This window comes from Hakea prostrata, chromosome 7 (assembly GCF_041222555.1).
Source record: "Hakea prostrata isolate BN-2017 chromosome 7, UWA_Hpros_2, whole genome shotgun sequence".
NCBI lineage: Eukaryota > Viridiplantae > Streptophyta > Magnoliopsida > Proteales > Proteaceae > Hakea > Hakea prostrata.
The window spans coordinates 52,595,622-52,617,687 of NC_142606.1; the positions used below are offsets into that span (position 1 = coordinate 52,595,622).

General features: G+C 39.6%; 1 protein-coding gene across 1 annotated transcript; it reads left to right on the plus strand.

Annotated features, from left to right (window-relative positions):
• The first annotated feature begins 2,592 nt into the window (after positions 1 to 2,592).
• LOC149011358 (F-box protein At3g07870-like) lies at positions 2,593 to 4,971 on the plus strand. Its single transcript, XM_089163022.1, has one exon. It carries the CDS (start codon positions 2,841 to 2,843, stop codon positions 4,041 to 4,043), a length of 1,203 nt encoding a protein of 400 aa, XP_089019148.1. The 5' UTR covers positions 2,593 to 2,840; the 3' UTR covers positions 4,044 to 4,971.
• The last annotated feature ends 17,095 nt before the right edge of the window (positions 4,972 to 22,066 follow it).

Here is a 22,066-nt window from a genome sequence, read left to right on the forward strand (position 1 = left end):
CAAGATTATATGAAATGTTTATTACTGCATATGGTTTAATGATTTGATTATACTTTTACATTCTCTCTGTATGATGAGTTGTTGATTTTGTATGTCATGACTGATCTGAGAATGTGTTTGATTAGGTATGGTTTGGGATTGAGAGGTGTCCTTTTGACACTTCTGTCCTTGGACATTGGAGTGAATAGTATGGGATGTTCTCCGAAGATGCCCATCGACGCTTTCCCGAATCATTGGTTGTCATACCTAGGGTTGTCTAGCAGTGTTTGGCTAGGATGTCCCCGTTATATCAGGCCCGATTCGGAAGGGTATTGAGACCGAACGACCCGTGGTAGCAATGGGGATTCACAAGCGCTCAAGACAGGTAACCAACCCGTGAGAGGACGGGAATCACATTGTGGGGGCCATTTATGGGTAGGGTTGCATATGAATAGACTTAGGCTCATGGGCGCTCAAGACCGGTGAGTTATATCCGTGAGAGGACATGAGAGCTTCCTGTTTACTATATGTGGATGCCCTATAGGGTTGATGAGTCCGTAGTCCGAGAGGGAATACGCTGACTCTAGTGTGAAGGATACCGGAAAGGATCCCGAGAGGGGAAGAATGGATGTATCTGGAATTGAGTTGATGTAACTGAGTAGATGACTTGCATTGGGCTAGGCTTAACCCTAACATGCGCCAGTACTTAGACCAATGGTGAAGCGAAAGAGCGGTGACTTAACCCCCAGCCATGGATTGTCCGAGAGGGATGACGGACCAATTACCAACCAGAGCCGAGTGACTGAGACCTTCCCAAAGAAGTATGGTGCTATGACTTAAAGCATGTCTACCAATAGAGACTAGCATACATAGAGTTTAGATGCATACATACATTATCTGTTTCATATTTCATTGCATCTTGTTATGTTCTGCTGTATGTTATTTATGTTGTTATGAGTTAACTTGCCTTGCTGAGTTCATTCGAACTCACTCCTTTTTGTACAATATTTTTGTTAGATTATTCTACAAGTACTGACTACTATGAAGGACAGCACGAAGAAGCGCAAACCGAAGAAGTGTACTACACGCAAGGTACTGGCAACTATGAAGATAACCCTGATGATTCCTCGAGCGATCAAGTTGCGTACTACGATTAGACGTAACGTAGAGTTGGAACAACTCTGTTGGATTGATGAAGTCCATTACTTTGAAGATGTTATCTATAGGATATAAAACTCGTAGTTCAGTTGATTTTCTTTCCTTCTTTTCTTTAGAAACAGTTGTAATTCTTTTTAGGCTTACGTGCTACATTCCGCTGTAACTGTGGAGTGAGATTCCGCCTCACTCTACTTCTTTTTGATGTGCTTACATCTGGTATCATTTCCGCACTCTGATTATACTGCTATTTATTTCTTGATTTGATCTTTTATTTATAATATTATACTTGATTTTATCTGTTCATGATTATGTTATTGAATATGTGGGAGGATGATTTCCTCGATACTTGATCTTCGGTGCTGTGGATCACACACCCGAGTATGCCAGTTAGGGTACCGACAAAGGGGATGTGACATTTTAAATCGTTGCCACCAAATGTATCTACGATGTTTTGTGGTTGATCAACTAAAACGGTGGGCAAAATTTCTCATTTGGGCTGAATATTGGTATAATACCTCCCATCAATCGGCAATCAACACCACTCCTTTTCAGGCGTTGAATGGGCGAGCTACCCCTACTCTGAGTTGGTAATTTCCCTTGACCTCATCGAATGCCTTGGTGGATGAAGACCTATGCACTAGAGACCAACTCTTAGATGACTTGAAAAGCAGTCTGCTTAAGGCTCAAAGTAGAATGAAATCGTTGGCAAATAAACATCATCTCGAGAGGGAATTCCAAGTTGGTGACTGGTGTATGTTCACCTTCGCCCTCATCGCCAGACCTCTGTTGCAGTCTGTCTGAATACCAAGCTCAGTCGCAGATACTACGGTCCATTCCAAGTGACAGAGCGAGTAGGACAAGTCTCTTATCGCCTGGCTTTACCTGAAACGTCAGCCATTCATCCAGTATTTCATATTTCCCTACTCAAACAGAGTCATGTTGAGTGTTCCACCTACACAACCTCTGCTGCCTCCTACACAATTGATCCCAACAGCTATTCTGCAACTCCGCGAGATCTACCGTGGCAACAATATAGTGCAGCAAGCACTGATTCAGTGGGCAGGGCTTCCACTCGAAGATGTCACTTGGGAAGACATGATGGTCCTTCAACTGTAGTTTCCAAACTGTAACCTTGACAACAAGGTTACTGTGCTAGAGGAAGTTAATGATACAACTGGATGTGAGATAAGAGTTAACACCTCAGCAAATAAGAGTGGGGAGCCAACATGACACTCATCTTGTGTGGGACAAATGGCCAAACACTTGAAGGATTACACTCTGTGAATAGAAGGTCCTAGAAGATGAGGTGTCACTTGGCAATTTGATCATAGAGGTCATGCGTTTTGTGGCGATTTGGTCATAGAGGTCATGCGTTTTGTATACACTTTATAACAGAATATATTAGGAGTGGTTGTTTCATTATAGGGCTGTTTGTCTAGAATGCGTGATGTTTGTTTGCTACTGTTTATAATTGTTTTCAACGTCGGTTGATGAGCTAAGGTATACAGCCTCATTTTGGGCATTAAATGAAAGGTTGAGAAGTTTATCCCTAATCTCAGCCTCTGTTTCCTTTCTTTCTCGGTCGTTTATTCTCTTCTCCTTGTTCGGTTCTTGGAAACGTATCAGTAGATCTACATCTTTCTTTTCAGAGGTTCTCTGCTTTTATCTGAATAGTTGGGTTTGGATCTGTTCTCTGCCTTACCATGAAAAAAGGAGAGGAGCAAGGGAGGATCACAATATTAGAGGATTTGGTGTGGGAGATCCTGTCGAGAGTTCCTGTTAAGTCACTGTTGCGATTCATGTGTGTATGCAAAAGCTGGTATGATATCATGAGGAACCGTGTTTTCATTCGCAAGCATTTACAGATAACAACTGAGAACAACAACCCTCTTCTAATTCTTGATGCTGTTGAATCTAGTAGTGGCAATAATGTTTTCAGTAGTGGCAATAATGTTTTCTACACTGTAGATTCTGGGTTTCCCAGCCGAGCAAAGAAACTAGATTTCCCATTCAAGTCGTATCTTGAATCTGTTAGAGATGTTGTTCTCGTGGGTTCATGTAATGGATTGGTATGCTTGAATTTTACGCCTCAAGGTGGGGAGCATGGTTTGGACACGTGTTTGTGGAACCCAGCCACTGGAGAAGGAAAGTTTCTTCCAGTGAGTGGGTTCACTTCCAATCTTCTTTGCATGGGATTAGGTTTTGATTCCATTAGTGATGATTACAAAGTGGTGAGGGTTGTTTACTCTTTGGATAACAAGAAAAACAAGAAGAATGATGTGAGAGTGTATTCACTGAGTAGTGATGAGTGGAGAAGACTGGGTAGTATTCCTTACTGTATTGATGAAAGCATGGCAACAATTGTGAACGGGATTCTTCATTGGATAGCTAGACCAGAAAACGAGAGTAGGAGATTACTCATTTGTTTTGATTGTGCACGAGAAGTATTCGAAGAAATGCCTGAACCGAATTATTATGCATATACAATTGAGAATGAGACTTGTATGAAGGAAAAGTGGATCGTAGTTCTGGAGGGATGTCTTTCTGTCTTTTGCTATTTCTCAGATAGAAGCCTTGTGAATTGGGTGATGAAGGACTATGGCTTGAAGGAGTCTTGGACTATGCAGTTTGTTTTTCGAAGCCGAACATGGACACATCGCTTAGTTAAACAAGTTAGGCCATTAGGAATTTGGTCGTGTGCTCGTATTCTATTGCTGAAGGATTTCAGTTCGTTGGTTTTATACGACACAAAAAGAAATTGTCTAACGCAGCTCGAAATTGAGGGGCTTCCACAGATACTTGAATTTCAGGCTTTTTATCACGTTGAGAGCCTTGTTCCACTGGTAGTTCCTAACCTGAGGAACATGAGTAAGGTTTCTAGCGACAATTGGATTACTTTCTTGTGAAAAAGGGATTATTTTCTTGATCTGGTGAGTTTACTCCTGCAACTTGTTTGTTACATCATTTAAAGTTGGAAATAGCTTTACTTGCAGAGAAAAGGGCAAGGTTGCATACTGTCCACTCCAAGGCCCTGCAGTAATTGGGAGTCTTGTGCACTGGATGTATCTACTCATAACTGTGAACATTCATTGTCAAAAAGAAGTCCTGATTGAGGATTTCTGTTTTAGTTATTTGAAGGGATATTGTTTCATTTGGATAAACGAAATAGAAACAAGATTGGGTAGCATTCTATGATCATTTTGTGTGGGAAGTTATAACCTTGTGTTCCAAGGGATTGGTTTCATGTTTCCCAATTGCTTCTTGTATTGTGAATACTAGTGAACACTTAGGCTCACTTTGGTATAATTTTTCATTGTCATTCTTGTGGGTGGTTTTGGCATCAATACCTCATTTTGTTTAATAGAATGGAAAAGATGCTAGGTTTCATAATCAGAGAGCATATAATCTGTAGTGGATAATGGACACAAATTCATTTTGATCATTACTGTTGTAGTTTAAAGGATTGTATGGTAATGTTTATATCATGCTTCCCTGTTTTTAGGTAAGAAAAAGGTTTTCTATGCATTTTCATTGTTTCCTAGCCTGAGGAACATAAATAAGGTTCATTGTGAGAAATGGATCACTTTAGATGATCTCTTAGGTCACTATTGCAGCAACTAGTTTGTTAGAGGATTGAAACTTCGAAACAGCCTAACATGCACAGCAAAGGGCAATGTTGCATATATTCTCCACTCTGAGGCCTTTGTACTGACAGGGAGTCTTGTGCACTAGATTTATCTACTCATAATTGTGAACATTGCTTATCAAAATATAGTTCGGACCAAGGATTTTTGTTTTAGCTATTGGAAGGGATATCATTTCATTTCAATAAATAAAATAGAAACAAGATAAGATTTTATGATTATTTTGGATTTTTGAAGTTAGAACCTAATGTTATGAGGGATTGGTTTCTTGTTCCCCAGTTGCTTCTTGTATTGCAAATACTTAAGGCTCATTTTGGCATGATTTTTATTTTGCATTTTGTGGGTGGTTTTGGCATCGAGATACTAGAATGGAAAATAATTTATTGCTTTAGAGTACAATATTATCTCACCAATCTCAAATTCCATTGATTTAGACTACAATGCTGTCTTCTCAGCGATCTCAAATTCCATTGACGAGAAATCCTTCCATATTTATACCTTCAATAAGAACTTTGTCCATATATAACAAGTTGAATGACTCAAAACCAAGCTGTTGCTCTTCTTCTTTTATGGAGAAGAATATTTCGTAAGAGTTGGATCAGGTCAAGTCCAATGTACTACGTTCTTATATTCTTAGTGTCTAAGAAAAATGAAAACTTCAAGAAATTTAGATTTTTTGTACAATTGGTTGACAGTAGACACCAAAGTTCTCTTCACTATGGGCCCTCTGCATGTTTTGTCTTTAATTCTGTAGAAACCAAAACCCATTAAGACTTACAACTTTAAAATGAAAACCAATTTGAAAGAGGAAACCTCAAGTGTGATCGATCTCCTACTGTTTTCTGCTAATGTTAGCAGCGGTCAGTGTAGGGAAAGACTCAAAGAGAGAGAGAGAGAGAGAGAGAGTTGCCGTGTGGACCATGAAATACTTAGCAGATGGCAACTCTTACAAGCTGAAAATAGGGTTTCTATGCATTTTTATTTTTTCTGGGTGTTGAAATCATGTGATTAAACAAGGGAATAATTTTCATGTAGAAAAAAGCACAAATGAAACAATTAACTTTGAGTACTTAGGCTTTTAAAATGAGGTTTTATTTTGATTGAAAAAGACGAGAATGCCTCCATTGGAAGGTGTTTCTCCTTCATTTCAAAAGAAGCGTGTTTTTTATTTATTTATATTTTTGGGTGTTTCTTAAAGTAGATTCAAAACTATGCAAAAATGTCAGCTGGATTCAAAAATGAAAGAAAAAATTTAAAAAAAATACAAGAAATAGACCAGATTACACATACATGATTTTGGTTATTTCTGTTCTAAAAATGAAAAGAAAAAAACATATAAGAAACAAGAAATAAGAATATTACCAAACAATGCCTTAATGAGCACATGTCTATGTGTCCTACAATTGGGTAAAAGTGTCATTTACTTTTCATATTAGAATCCGTTATCACTTTACCAAGATGAGATTATTGACCAGGCAAGGTTGAATCAAGTCAAGCACTTGATCCTTACCTGTTTAAGGAATAGTTTTATATTGCCTTACATTTACCAAGTATTTCGTTTATCAAATGAAACAATATCCTTTCAAATAGCTAAAACAGAAATCCTCAATCAGAACTACTTTTTGACAATGAATGTTCACAGATACATACAAGTGCACAAGACTTCCTGTTACTGTAGGGCCTCAGAGTGGATAGTATATGCAACCTTACCCTTTTCTCTGCAAGTTAAACTATTTCCAAACTTTAAATGATGTAACAAACAAGTTGCAGTAGTAAATTGTAAAAGCCAAGATCTAATCTACGGAACCGGATGATTAAACAAATCACCCAAATAAACAAAATAACCAATGATCTTGTGCAAATAAGTTGAAAGACAATCACAAAGCAAATAAACAACAAACCACCACAAGAATGAAAAAGAAATACAAACAACACACAAGAATTTTACGTGGTTCACTAACCCGAAATATTTTTATAGATTAGCTACATCCACGGTGAGAGATTTCACTATTTTAATCTTCAAAATAGTATAAGATTTGAGTGTGATACAATGTTACCTCAACCGATCACATAACCTCTCAAACCTCCTCAGAATACCCTTCCACCTTAAGCTCTTGAAGAACCCTTCAATCCAAGCTCAAGCTTCAATTGAATTGCAATGGAGAGAATACAATAGAGAAGAGAACCATATTCTTGCAAAACCACAAGAAGAAGAAGAAACCACTAAAGCTCATCCCGTTTTTGGACAAAACCCATTTAGAAGTCACTAGAAACTTTCTTTTTCTCACTCCATTTATCTCTCCCAAGGCCCTCTTAATGATACCAAACACCTACCCATGTTTAACACTAAGTGGGACCCACCAAATTCAAATTTGAATTCAAACAAAAAGATAAAGTGATTTTCATCACTAAACCCAACAATCTCCACCTTGATGGAAATCACTTACTTGTCAAATCATGTTTCTTGAAACCAAGAGAAGATAAATACCAATTCAACTTCTCTCCTTGGACAACCTTGGTAAGCATATCTGTAAAATCCAGCTTTTACCTAACCTTGACCCGACCCGGTTATTGTTGTGTTTGTAGGTCCGAAGACCTGAAGTGGTGGTAGGAGGGACTTATGGGCCCTACTGGTTGATGACGTAATGTCGGGATTTCAATTTATGGACATTGATGATGCTGCTCCTTCCTTGAGCGCATTACCAGTGTTAAGTTAGAATCTGCGCACTGATGAAGAGTGAGACAGTTGAGATATCAAACGGACTCCGGTGCAAAATCCGAAGGTACTCCCTAAAACTAGACCTCTTGAGTGAACTGTAGGAGAAAACCCCATGCAATTTGACCTTGTATAGCCCTCCAAGTCCGCACCTAAAGTTGCTGAACTATTCTGTAAAATTCTGCAGAAATATGTTTTGGTCGATACTATTGGTCGATACTATCGACCAACGGTATCGACCAACAAATTTGCTGAACCCAGATTTAAAGATTCTTGGAATATTCTTTTCTATTTATTTATTCCTCGAGACTGGAGCCCTATTCTCGCGTTTTTAACATCTGGGAATGTGGGAGAGCCTCCCAAGAACTCCTCCTTGGTAGTGGTGAAGCATCTTCTTCATCAATCATTGCCACCCACTCATTCATACTTTCTTGTTCCACTTTAAAGGTATGACTCTCTCTCTCCTAATCACTTTCTCACTCATCTTTCCTCTATTTCACTGTTGGGACCATGGCCAAGGTGCTGCAACCTTGCATACACCTTGCCATGAACCTTCTAAACCCCATACAATGATGTTTTCACCGATATGACTGATTGATTCACCTCATGATCATTAACTACACATTTCCATGATTTATTGCTTACCAACTTGCTTTATTTACCAAAACTGAGATGAAGCTCATGATTAACCTAATCTATACCTTGCATATGTGTTCCATGTTACTTCTAAACGATTCCCTACCTAATCCCTAATGTTTTCCCCAAATTTGCATTGAGATGTAGCCAATGCCATGACCTACAACTCTTAACCTGAATATGTCGATTTGGGGATTTCCAAATGGACCATTGGATTATGAAAGTTTCTTGATAATTAGTGTCCCCATGTTGTGCTTAGACTATCCTCCAAGTTTCGTGTTAATCCGAGACCCGGAAGACCAAATCTGGGCAAGAATCCAAAAAGCCAGCTTGCTGTCCTGGAATTGATTTGGTCGATACTATTGGTCGATACTATCGACCAAATGTATCGACCAATAGAGTTGCTGTTAGCAACTTTTGCCTAGTTCTGATTCGTTTGATCTCCAATTGTTCTGATTTCTTCTCTAACCTTTCATATATGCTTGTTTAGGACTTTAAGGCTATTTCGGCCACTTGCTTGCGATCTTGGACCATTCTCTTCTCCGATTCAAGGTAAGGATAGTTATCGATATAATTACCTAAGATGTGGAATTTTGACTTGGTATCCCTAACTTAGTAAATATAGTTTCTATTTCATATTATTATCATGTTAGACTTGCTACACATGTCTTTCAACAGTAGCTTTGTGTTTACATTATGTTATTTCAATGTCTTATCATGTTTATCAATTTCAATATATGATGACTTATGTCAATGTCATGAATTGAATGTTTATTATGATGTTGTATCTTGTGAACTGATATGATGAACTTGGGCATGTGATTGCTTAAGTATAACTTGGGATTGAGGGGTACCCTACTGGTGCTTCTGTCCTTGGACATCGGAGGGAACAGTATGGGATGTTCTCCGAAGGTGTCTTTCGACGCTTCCCGGGCTATTGAATGACATACATAGGACTTGTCTAGATGTCTGGCTAGGATGTCCCTATCATATCAGACCCGATTCGGAAGAGCATTGAGACCGAACAACCCGTGGTAGTAGTGTGGATTTGTGGGCGCTCAAGATCGGTACCCACTCCGTGAGGGGACATAAATTGCACTACGGTTACCCGAAAGGGGCCATGTATTGGTAGGGTTGCAAATGGCTAGACTTGGGCTCACGGGCACTCAAGACTGGTGAAATGATCCGTGAGAGGGACGTGAGAGCTTCCCGTTTACCATTTGTGGATGACCAATAGGGTTGATGAGTCCGGTGAGTAATATCCGTGACTCTAGTGTGAAGGATACCGGAAAGGTTCCCGAGAGGGGAGGAATGGACGTATCTGGAACTAACATGATATGATTAAGTAGATGACTTGCATTGGGCTAGGCTATACCTTGACATGCGCCAATACTTAGACCAAACGGTAATGTGAGAGAGTGGTGACCGAAACCCCCAACCATGGATTTGTCCGAGAGGGATGTAGGACCCAATTTCCCCCGGTGATGAGTGATTGAGACTACCTAAAGAAGTATGGTGCTATGACTTAAAGCATGTCTACCATAGATGACCAACATACTTAGAATAAAATCATATTGCATTATATGCCTCATATCATCTGCATCATGTTATGATTATCTTGTGCTTTATGTGTGGTGGAATAACTTCCTTGCTGAGTTCTTTTGAACTCATTCCTTTTCTATTGCAATATTTTGTTAGGCTATTCTACAGGTGATTACTCTGATGGCACCCTCCCTGAGGCGGACCCGGATACCTCATACTACTATCCGGAGACTAGCTACATTGAAGACTTCGGTGACCATACCGAAGAAGATCACCCGGCGTACCAGGGTTAGCCCTGGAGTTGTATGGGAGCAGTCATGTTGGATCTCCATGGTCCTCACCTTTGAAGAGGACATATCCATTGTGGAGGAGACTTATGAGTAGTTACCCCTTCTTTTTGTGACAATTAAATTTAGAAGAATTGTAATAACTTTAACTTACCTTCATAACTTGAGACTTGTACTTAACTAAATTTTGACCTCACTTCCGCTTGGTGAAGGAGTGGATTCCGCCCATTGCCTTCTTAATTTATCTAATTTGATATTTATTTCCGCACTCTGATTATCCTTGATATCTTATTCCTGAATTCTATTTTATTGATTGTAGCTTAATATTGATTGTTCATGATTGTGTTATTGTCGATGTGGCTGATGTGGTCTCTGAACTATGGATCTTCGGGGCTGTGGATCACATCCCGGGTATGCCAGATAGGGTACCGGCTGGGTGGATGTGACAATATCCGCCACATTCTCATTTGTTCCAACTTTTAACAATTGGATCCTTCCGTCTTCAATGACTTCTCGAATGTAATGATATTGTACCAATACATGCTTTGTCCTCTTGTGATGTACCGGGTTCTTGGCCAAGTAAATTGCACTCATATTATCACAAAACAAATGCATACCTTTTGACTCAATGCCAATCTCACCCATCAAACCTTGAAGCCACACTGCTTATTTACAAGTTTCGGTTGCCGCCATGTATTCCGGTTCGGTAGTTGATAATGCCACCGTCGCTTGAAGCTTAGACATCCAACTTATTGGACCATTTCCATACTTGAAAACATACCCCATTGTAGATCGCCCCTTATCACGATCATCACAATAACTAGCATCCACATAGCCCTGAATTTGCTCTCCACCTTTGCTAAATGTGATAGAGTAGTCACTTGTGCCTTTCAAATATCTAAGCACTCATTTTGCCGCCTCCCAATGCTTCTTTCCGGGATTTGCCATAGACCTACTCAACACACCAACCACATGAGCAATATCCGGCCTAGTGCACACCATTAGAAACATCAAGCTCCCAACTAAACTTGCATAAGGGTATCTTGACATCTTGGTCTTTTCATCTTCCGTATTTGGGCTATCATTGGAAGATAATTTGAAATGTGATCCCAATGGAGTTGAAACCGCCTTTTCTTTACACTTGCCAAACTTCTCAAGAATTTTCTCCACAAAAGACTTTTGTGAAAGTGATAAAGTCTCATTCATTCTATTTCTTTGAATCTCAACTCCAAGAATTTGTTTGGCTTGACCAAGATCCTTCATTTCAAACCTCTTGCTCAAACATCCTTTGAGCTCTTCAACTTTAGCTTTATCCTTAGACACCAAGAGCATGTCATCCACATATAAAACTAAAATCACATATGAACCATCATCAAAGAACTTAATGTATAGACAATGATCATATTCACTTCTTTTGTAACCAAGACTTAAAATGAAGGAATCAAAATTTTTGTACCATTGTCTTGGAGCTTGTTTAAGTCCATATAAGGACTTCCTCAACTTGCACACGAGCTTCCCTTTGCCTTTCTCAACAAATCCTTCCGGTTGCCTCATGTACACCTCTTCTAGAAGATCACCATGTAAAAACGCTGTTTTTACATCCATTTGTTCAAGCTCCAAGTCATGTATAGCAACAAGTCTAAGCATCAATTTAATAGTCACCAACTTCACAACCGGGGAAAAGACTTCAAAGAAATCTATACCTTCCTTTTGTGCAAAGCCTTGGGCAACAAGCCTTGCCCTATACCTTTCCACCTTGCCATCCACCCCTCTCTTGAGTTTGTACACCCATTTACAACCAATGGCTTTTCTTCCCTTTGACAATTCCACCAAATCCCATGTCTTGTTCTTTTGAAGTGCTTGAAACTCTTCATTCATTGCATCCTTCCAATGCTTTGCATCATCCGCATTGATGGTGTCAAGAAATGTACTTAGTTCTTCATTTAAAGCCACCAAAGCTCTAAGAGTATTTGGATCAACATAATCCTTGTACCTTTCCGGCAAACGAGTTTGTCTTGTTGGCCTTCCTCCCAAAGGTACCACAATTTCTTCTTCAACACCAACCGATGTTTCTTCTTGAATTTCTCCTTGTACATCTTGATTATCAAGATCCATAACATCTTCATCATGAGCATCCTCATTTGAAGAACTTGTAGGTTGCATGTGAAATTCATAGGTATCCTCAACAATTGATTTTTCTTCATCACATTTCTTTTCCACTCCCTTAATCAATATAGAGGATTCATCAAAATGTACATCACGACTTATAATGATCTTATGGGTACTTGGATCCCATAACCGATACCCCTTCACATTCTTAGCATATCCTACAAAAATGCATTTCTTGGATTTTGGATCAAGTTTGCTCCTTTGACAACTTGGAATCAAAGCATATGCATCACGTCCAAGAAATTTTAAATCCGAATAATCACAAGGAGTTTCATGCCATACCTCATTTGGAGTTTTTCCATCCAAAGTCATTGAAGGAGACCTATTCACAAGATAGCATGCCGTCAACACTGCTTCGGCCAACAATTCTTTCTCCAAGTTTGCATTGCTAAGCATTGCCGGAACCCTTTCCATCAATGTTCTGTTCATGCGTTCCGCCACTCCATTTTGTTGTGGAGTATGCACTACCGTATCATGCCATACAATTCCTACTTCTTTGCAAAATTTACCAAATTCATTATTTGCATATTCCATTCCATTATCCGTCCTTAAAACTTTGATGCTCCTACTGGTTGTTTCTCCACCTCAACCTTGAAGTTCTTGAATGCCATTAACACATCATTCTTTGACTTGAGAATTGTCACCCATACTTTCCTTGAAAAATCATCAATGAAAGTAACAAAGTATTGAGCACCACCATAAGACACATTCGGTGATGGACCCCAAACATCCGAGTGAATATAATCAACAATCCCTTTACTTGTGTGTATACCCGCTTTAAAAGCCCTTCTATGATGCTTCCCATTGACACAATGCTCACAAAATTCTTTCTCTAAAAAAAATTCAAATTTGGGATAAATTTCTTTTCCATCAAAATTTTCATACATTTTTCACTCATGTGCCCAAGTCTTCAATGCCACAACATAAGAGAAATATCTCTTTTGTCAACCGCCACATTTACAACATCATCAACAATGGAACTACCCTATAACTTGTACAAGAGACCAACCCGGATTCCCTTAATGATAACAAGAGCGGCTCTTGAAACTTTGAGTGCTCCATCTCCTTCGGAAAATTTACAACCTTCCTTCTCCCAAGTAGATACAGAAATCAAACATTTTGTCATATCCGGAACATGTTTAACATTTTCAAGTGTGTGAACAATACCATCAAACATCTTCAAGTGTACCAATCCAATGCCAAGTGTTCTACTAGATGAGTAATTCCTCATCTTCACCAATCCTCCTTCACATGGCTCATATGTGCTAAACCAAGATTTGTGTGGGCACATATGATGTGTAGCACCGGCGTCAAGAACCCAATTTTGGTGAAATTCCAAATTGCAACTCGCTATCAACACTTCATCTTCAATAACACTAGATGTGGTAGCCACAATTTGATTTGCCTCTTTAGAATGTTCACCAACAATCTCTTTACCTTTTTCATTTCCCGAGGTAGAATCATTTTTCTTTCTTTTGAAACAATTCTTTCTAAGATGTCCACTTTCTCCACAAAACCAACAATTATACTTGCAATCATGCCCCTTGGATTTAGAACGATGTCTTGACTTGCTTCTTGAAGAACCCTTTGAAGAATCATGACGTTCTTTGCTTCTACCCCTTATCATATTAGCTTCCGAACCCACCTCCATAGAACTTCCCAACGAAGCCTTTTCCGGAGTTCATCGGCAAGTAATGTACTACAAACCAAATCAAAGTCAAGAGAATCCCCCTTACTACAACTTAGGGTCGTTACTAAATGATCATAAGATTCCGGTAGAGTGCAAAGTAAAATCACTGCCCTGTCTTCATCCTTCATCTTTTCTCAATACTTTCCAATTGACAAAGTATATTGTTGAACTCATTCAAATGATTAGAAATATTTGAACCATCCTTCATTTTTAAAGAAAATAATTTTCTCTTCAAGAAAATTCTATTTGTGAGAGACTTTGTTTGGTAGATGCTTTCCAACTTTGACCACAAATCCGCCGCCGATTTTTCATGTGAAATATTAAATAAAACTTCATTGGACAAGCTCAACAGAATAGTGGACATGGCTTTGAGATCCATCTCTTCCCAATCATCATCTTTTATTTTCTCTGATTTCTTATCTTTTCCCAACAATGCTTTATGACAACTATTTTGAATTAACAAATCTTTCATCTTCATTTTCCATAGCTCAAAATTTGTCTTTCCATCAAATGGTTCCACCCTAAATGTATGAGCACTCATTGTCTTCAAAATAAATGCACAAAACCTATGCTCTAATGCCAATTGTAAAAGCCAAGATCCAATCCACGGAACCGAATGATTAAACAAATCACCCAAATGAACAAAATAAACCAAGGATCTTGTGCAAATAAGTTGAAAGACAATCACAAAGCAAATAAACAACAAACCACCACAAGAATGAAAAAGAAATACAAACAACACACAAGAATTTTACGTGGTTCACTAACCCGAAATATTCGAGATTAGCTACATCCACGGGGAGAGATTTCACTATTTTAATTTTCAAAATAGTATAAGATTTGAGTGTGATACAATGTTACCTCAACCGGTCACATAACCTCTCAAACCTCTTTAGAATACCCTTCCACCTTAAGCTCTTGAAGAAAACCCTTCAATCCAAGCTCAAGCTTCAATGGAGTTGCAATGGAGAGAATACAATAGAGAAGAGAACCATATTCTTGCAAAACCACAAGAAGAAGAAGAAACCACTAAAGTTCATCCCGTTTTTGGACAAAACCCACTTTAGAAGTCACTAGAAACTCTCTTTTTCTCACTCCATTTACCTCTCCCAAGGCCCTCTTAATGATACTAAACACCTACCCATGTTTAACACTAAGTGGGACCCACCAAATTCAAATTTGAATTCAAACAAAAAGATAAAGTGATTTTCATCACTAAACCCAACATAAACTCACGAGATCAAGAAAATAATACATTTTTCACAAGAAAGTAATCCAATTTTCGCCAGAAACCTTACTCATGTTCCTCAGGTTAGGAACTACCAGCGGAACAAGGCTCTCAATGTGATAAAAAGCCTAAAATCCACGTATTGTGGAAGCCCCTTGACTTCAAGCTGCATTAGACGATTTTTTTTGTGTCGTATAAAACCAATGAACTGAAATCCTTTAGCAATAGAATACGACACACAACCAAATTCCTAATGGCCTAACTTGTTGGACTAAGCGATGTGTCCATGGTCGGCTTCGAAAAACAAACTGTGTCCATGGTTGGCTTCAAAAAACAAACTGCTTAGTCCAAGACTCCTTCAAGCCATAGTCCTTCATCACCCAATTCACAAGGCTTCCATCTGAGAAATAGCAAAAGACAGAAAGGCATCCCCTAGAACTACGATCGACTTTTCCTTCATACAAGTCTCATTCTCAATTGTATATGCATAATAATTCAGTTCAGGCATTTCTTCGAATACTTCTCGTGCACAATCAAAACAAATGAGTAATCCCCTATGCTCGTTTTCTAGTCTGGCTATCCAATGAGGAATCCCGTTCACAATTGTTTCCATTCTTTCATCAATACAGTAAGGAATACTATCCAGTCTTCTCCACTCATCACTACTCAGTGAATACACTCTCACAATTCTTCTTGTTTTTCTTGTTATCGAAAAAGTAAACAACCCTCACCATTTTGTAATCATCATTAATGGAATCAAAACCTAATCCCATGCAAAGAAGATTGGAAGTGAACCTACTCACAGGAAGAAACTTTCCTTCTCCAGTGGCTAGGTTCCACAAACACCTCTCCCAACCATGCTCCCCACATCGAGGCATAAAATTCAAGCATACCAATCCATTACACGAACCCACGAGAACAACATCTCTAACAAATTCAAGATACGATTTGAATGGAAAATCTAGTTTCTTTGCCTGGCTGGGAAACCCAGAATCTATAGTGTAGAAAACATTATTGCCCCTACTAGATTCAACAGCATTAAGAATTAGAAGAGGGTTGTTGTTCTCAGTTGTTATCTGTAAATGCTTGTGAATGAAAACACAGTTCCTCATTATATCATACCAGCTTTTGCATACACACTTGAGTCACAACTGTGACTTAACAGGAAGTCTCAACAGGATCTCCCACACCAAATCTTATGAGAATATTGTGATCCTCCTTTGCTCCTCTCCTCCTTTTATCATAGAAGGTGGTAGGAGCAAGCCAACCTAGGCCAATCACTCTGGTCAGGTTAGGTGAAATACTTAACCTTAAGATTGGGTCACTTGGCCAGGTTAGCATGTTCATTGGATTTACCCTAGCTCTTGGGTTATAATATACACGTCGATGAATCTTAAACTCATTTGACACTTATTGGGAGAGCCCGTCCATAAAGAAAAATCAAACTTAACTAAATATGCAATGGAAAAAGCCCTTTCACTTTGCGTAATAGTCAAATCCGTTAGTTGTGAATAATTTATTAGTAGGTTCCTATGATAGAGGATGAGAAAAACATTCGATCTGTTTTGACTTGACCTAACATAATTTGACTTTTTCCATAAATTAGGGAGAAACATAAATTAGCTTGATCAATTACAAATCTATTATCCAGCCATGAATTGAAGTTCTTAAATATTGACATGAGTCTCTTCCTCCTTATTTTATCTTATTCTTATTCTTAAGCCTAAGGAATGGACAACATCTGGTTTTGGCTTGTTTCCTTTTCTCTAAAGGGGAATGTGTCATTTTGTTTGTGTAGATGTTTTGTAAGCTAAGCCCTTCATTTTTAGGTAGACTTGATTTGCAGACTGAGATTAATCAAACTGTTTTTATATTATGAATTTGATTATAGAGAATTAGATTCTATTGCACCTAGATGGTAAATCAAAACCTGATTTTTCATAATCAGTCAATCAAACGCTTTATATTTTGAATTGTGAAGTAAGATTTGGGCTTTGGCTTGACTGTTTAATGATATTACCCATTTGAACCCATTGTTACAACCACATCAACATATAAAAGTGGATACAAAGGGGTTGTACGATAACTTATTCTGTCACACCCCACCTGCCGGTATCAGTTCTGTAAAATTCGGCCTTATCCTAACCCTGACCCGGCCCGGATTTATACTGTTGCAGGTCCGAAGACCAGAAGTGGTGGTAGAAGAGACCTGTGGGCCCTCTTAGTTGTTGATTCGATGCTAGAAGCGGAGCCTATGGACATTGACAATGATGCCCCTTACTTGAGCACATTGTCAGTGTTGAGTGAAAATCTGCGCATCGATGAAGATTGAATTAGTTGAAGCACTTTCTAGAACCCCGTGATCAATCCGAAGGTATTTTCTGAAACTAGACTTGTTGATTGACTTGTAGGAGAACACCCTGCTTGATTTGACCCTGTATAGCCTCCCGAATCCACTCCTGAAGTTGCTGTCATGGCTTGGTCGACTGACAGTCGACCAGCCAGGCGACCAAGAGTAATGGAATCCGAATATTCATGAAATCACTTCCCATTTTGCCCCTACCTTTTTGAAACTCGTGAATGAGGACCTAATCTAATCATTGGCACTCCAGAGCTCGAGGTTGGACACTCTCTTGGGCTATTCCTTGATGTTTGGGAAGATCTTTGACTCCAATCATTAGTGTATACATTAATCATCAACTCAAGGTATGATTTCTTCTATTCTTCTTCTAATCTATTCATTTTTCTATCATTTGATGATCTTGAGACCATGGCTGAAGTGCTGCAACCTTGCAAACACTCAACCATGAGTTTCCCCCTTTCAATTTCTTGATTCTCCTCACTCATACTATGTCATGATTCAATTAAGATTAATTACACTCCATCACCTTGATTCTTTTCAATTTAACCTATTTTGATTCAAATCTGATATGTAGATGCATGTTAAGCTTAGATAATTATGAAATTAAGATTCTAACTTGATTCTTACCCTTCATTTGATTGATTCCCATCATCCTTTACAATTTCTATCATTTCCAATTTAATTCTTGATTAGTATCATATAGAACCTAAGATTTCGATTTGGGCATTTTTGATTGAACCGTTGGATCATCATGAAAATTAGTGTGTAGTATCCTCTTACTGTTATAAGCATGCCCTCCAAATTTCATGTCGATCGGAGCAGAGGAAGGGCAGCTTCGGATCAAGTTTCCATTGTTGGCCTGAGGTTAACAAGTCTTGGTCGACTGCTTGGTCGACTGTCAACCAAGAGCTGTTAACACCCCGTACTCAGCTGATTTGATCCGTTTGAACCCCGATTCGAATGTCTTCTTCTCTGATGTTACTTGTATGTTATCTAGGGTATCAACACTGATTTTGGGACCATTCTTGGTGATCATTGGATTTATTTACAACTTGATTAAGGTAAGGACAGTCGTTAATTATTCCAACATGCTTACCTTGTGGGAACTTAATGGTTATGTTCATATGTGTATTTCCTTTACCATACATGACTGTTATATGTTTCTATAAGTAATATAATGTCACATATCATTTAGAATATCATGTTCAATTGTACTTGATGATTTTATATATGATCAATCATGTTATGATATGTATTGTTTATATGATGAATCATTGATTTAGTATGATATGATGAGATTGAGCTTGTGATTGACTACGTATGACTTGGGATTGGGAGGTGTCCTTCCGACACTTCTGTCCTTGGACATCGGAGGGAGTAGTATGGGATATTCCCCGAAGGTGTCCATCGACGCTTTCCCGGGTTGTTGGATGACATGCATAGGATTGTCTAGATGCATGGTTAGGATTTCCGTTGTTGTATCAGACCCGAATCGGAAGGGTATTGAGACCGAACGACCCGTGGTAGAGTATGGTTGATGGGCGCTCAAGACCGGTATCCACTCCGTGAGAGGACTTAAACCATACTGCGGATACCCGAAAGGGGCCATTTATTGGTAGGATTGCAAATGGATAGACCTGGGCTCACGGGCGCTCAAGACCGGTAACCAACCCGTGAGAGGACGTGAGAGCTTCCCGTTTACCATTTGTGGATGACCAATAGGGTTGATGAGTCCGTAGTCCGAGTTGGTTGGTGCCATAGGATACGCTGACTCTAGTGTGAAGGATACGGAACCGAGTTGGTCGGTGCCATAGGGAAAGCAGTATCCGGATCTGGCATGATACGACTGATTAGATGACTTGCATTGGGCTAGGCTTCACTGCGACATGCGCCAATACTTATACCAATGGTGATGTGAGAGAGTGCTGACTAAATCCCCAACCATGGCTTGATGAGGACCTTACCCAATTACCATGGTAGACCCAAGATATCTTATGAATGAGGGGGAGTGACTGACGACCCAAAGAAGTATGGTGCTATGGCTTAAAGAATGTCTACCTTAGAGACCAGCATACTTAAGATAGAATCATATTTCATCATTGTCTCATATCATATTGCATCATATTGTGACTTGTATCGAATGGACTGTGTATTATGAAACGACTTGCGTTGCTGAGTTCTTTTGAACTCATTCCTTTTTGTGCAATTTGTTAGATTATCCTGTAGGTACAGAAGATCTTGATGGCGCGTCCTATGACTTGAGCTATGATCCCGCATACTACCCTTCGGGTGATGGCTACGCTGAGAGTCAAGATTGCTATGCCGAGGAGGATTATGGTTCATACCAGGGTTAGCCCCACCCTAGTGAGGGAGCGGCCACGTTGGGTTCACTTCATCCATACTTACGAAGAAGTTATCATTAGGATAGAAGAAACCTATGTGTAGGCCCCATTTCCCTGGATGACTGTAATCGTTTGGATATTCTCTCTCTAGTTCCTATGGATTTGTTCTTAACACTGATTGTAACTTAACTTAATTAACCACTGTTCCGCTGATTTGGAAGGAGTGACTTTTGATCACTCTTTCTCTTGAGATTTTGTCACTTAGAATTTAATACTTAAATGTTTCCGCACTCTGATTAATTATCTTGTCTTATTCATTTGATCTATTTATTGCTTACTTTATACATTGATTATATTGTTCATGATTATGTTATCGTGTATGTGGGAGGCATGGCCGCTCGATCTGGATCTTCGGGCTGTGGATCACATCCCGGGTATGCCAGATAGGATACCGGCTGGGTGGATGTGACAGAGTGGTATCAGAGCCCAAGATCAAGTAAGGCCCCAACCACAGAAACGATAACGGAACATTCCGAGTCACAGATCCAAGGTGACTCAATTACTCTTAGAAGTGAATAATAGATAACTCGGACTAGAAACCTGATTAACGAAGCATAAGTGAATTGTTGAATAACATACAATAATTATAATTTAACAATCATCACTTAATGAAACGAAAAAGAAAGTGAATAATACACAATAACAGATGAAACTGAAATAACCTTGATTAACTTAAATAAGTTTTACAACAGGTTACATATGAAAAGCATAACTGAAATCCTAGTACAATCTATCTATATAGGAGATCGTCGTCGAACTCTGGATGTCCTGACATCCTCAGTGATCTGAGTAAGCTGAGACTGCATCTGATCCTGCTGGACTCTATCTGTGCCAGCCTCACCTCGAGCCTCTCGTACATACGTGACTGACTCGCCTCCATCCTCTCGTATATCTGAGTCTATCTGGCTCCTAAACTCTCGAACAACTGCCCCTGTCTAACCCCCATCCTCTCCATCATGGAAGTCATAGACTGCATCTGAGCATACAGATCCGGTGCCTCTGGTGCAGCCTGTGATGGACCCCCAGTCTCAAACTGTGATGCGGGAACCCCCTGATCATCGGGACCGACCTCCTGTACACCGATATCATCCCAAGCCCGATCCTCTGCTGGAACATCCTCATCATCATCCTCGGACTCCGACTCGTCACCTAGACTGGGAGACCTGTCAAAATGATCTAATTGCATCAGTCCAATGGTCCTCGTACCGATGGAATACCCCGCACCTCCAACATCTCTCTCCTCACCATCCAGATCTATCCCGAAATAACTGAAGATGCGTGTCAATAGAATCCCAAAGCAAAGATTTCTAACCCCCGGATTCGTGACAACCTCGATCATAACATTCTGTATAATGTAAGACAAATCAATCTCGAATCCCATATAGATCCGATAGATGAGTAAGGCATCCATCACCGTGACCACATTATGATGTCCCGCTCTCGGTATGATGTTCCTCCCTACGATCCGCTCAATGACTCTAGCCGATGCAATCATCTCACCGCTGTTCCTAGGCTGATAACACCTGTCATCATCCCAAAGTGTCATGCATATCTCATACAACTCGTATGGAAGCATGTGTCTGCTGAAGTCCTCCCCTACTGATATCCACACACATGCATGTGGGCAATAAGCAACCCCGAGAATCTCTGCTAGTGTGCGAGTAGTGAATCTGATCTGAGTCTCCTTGATCTGACTCACTATCACTAACTTCATCTGATCAGCTCGACCCTCCATAAATGAAGTCAGATTGCCGTAAAACAGCCAAACCAACTCTGGGTACACCGGCAAATCCCCAGTAAGTAGGTGTGTCCATCTCAAAGTATCGAATCTCTCCCCAATCCGAAAAGTAGTCAACTCTCCAACCCGAAATGGTCGACCATACTCTATGTGACAATGCCCAAAGTATGCATTATAAAGAAACTCGGCCAATGGTGTGACGAAGCGGTGTCGATCAATCACCTCCGCTCGTGGCAGCAAAGGCACTTGACCTCTACCTCTCCTGGCTCCTACTACCCTACCTCAAGCACGACCACCTCGTCCTCGTCTCTCCATAGGGTATAAATATCTGTAGAAAAGATCAACAAGTCAATGTTAGAAGATTAACCAAAATCGGACATGAAGGGCATTTTCGTAATTTTTTGGAAAATTTCAAATTTGGGGGAAATTCAAGTTGAGTATACTGGCATATGCACAATACTTAGAATAGCATGATTGTGGTGTGTGTTCGAAGAAAACCAATCGAAATCGCGTCC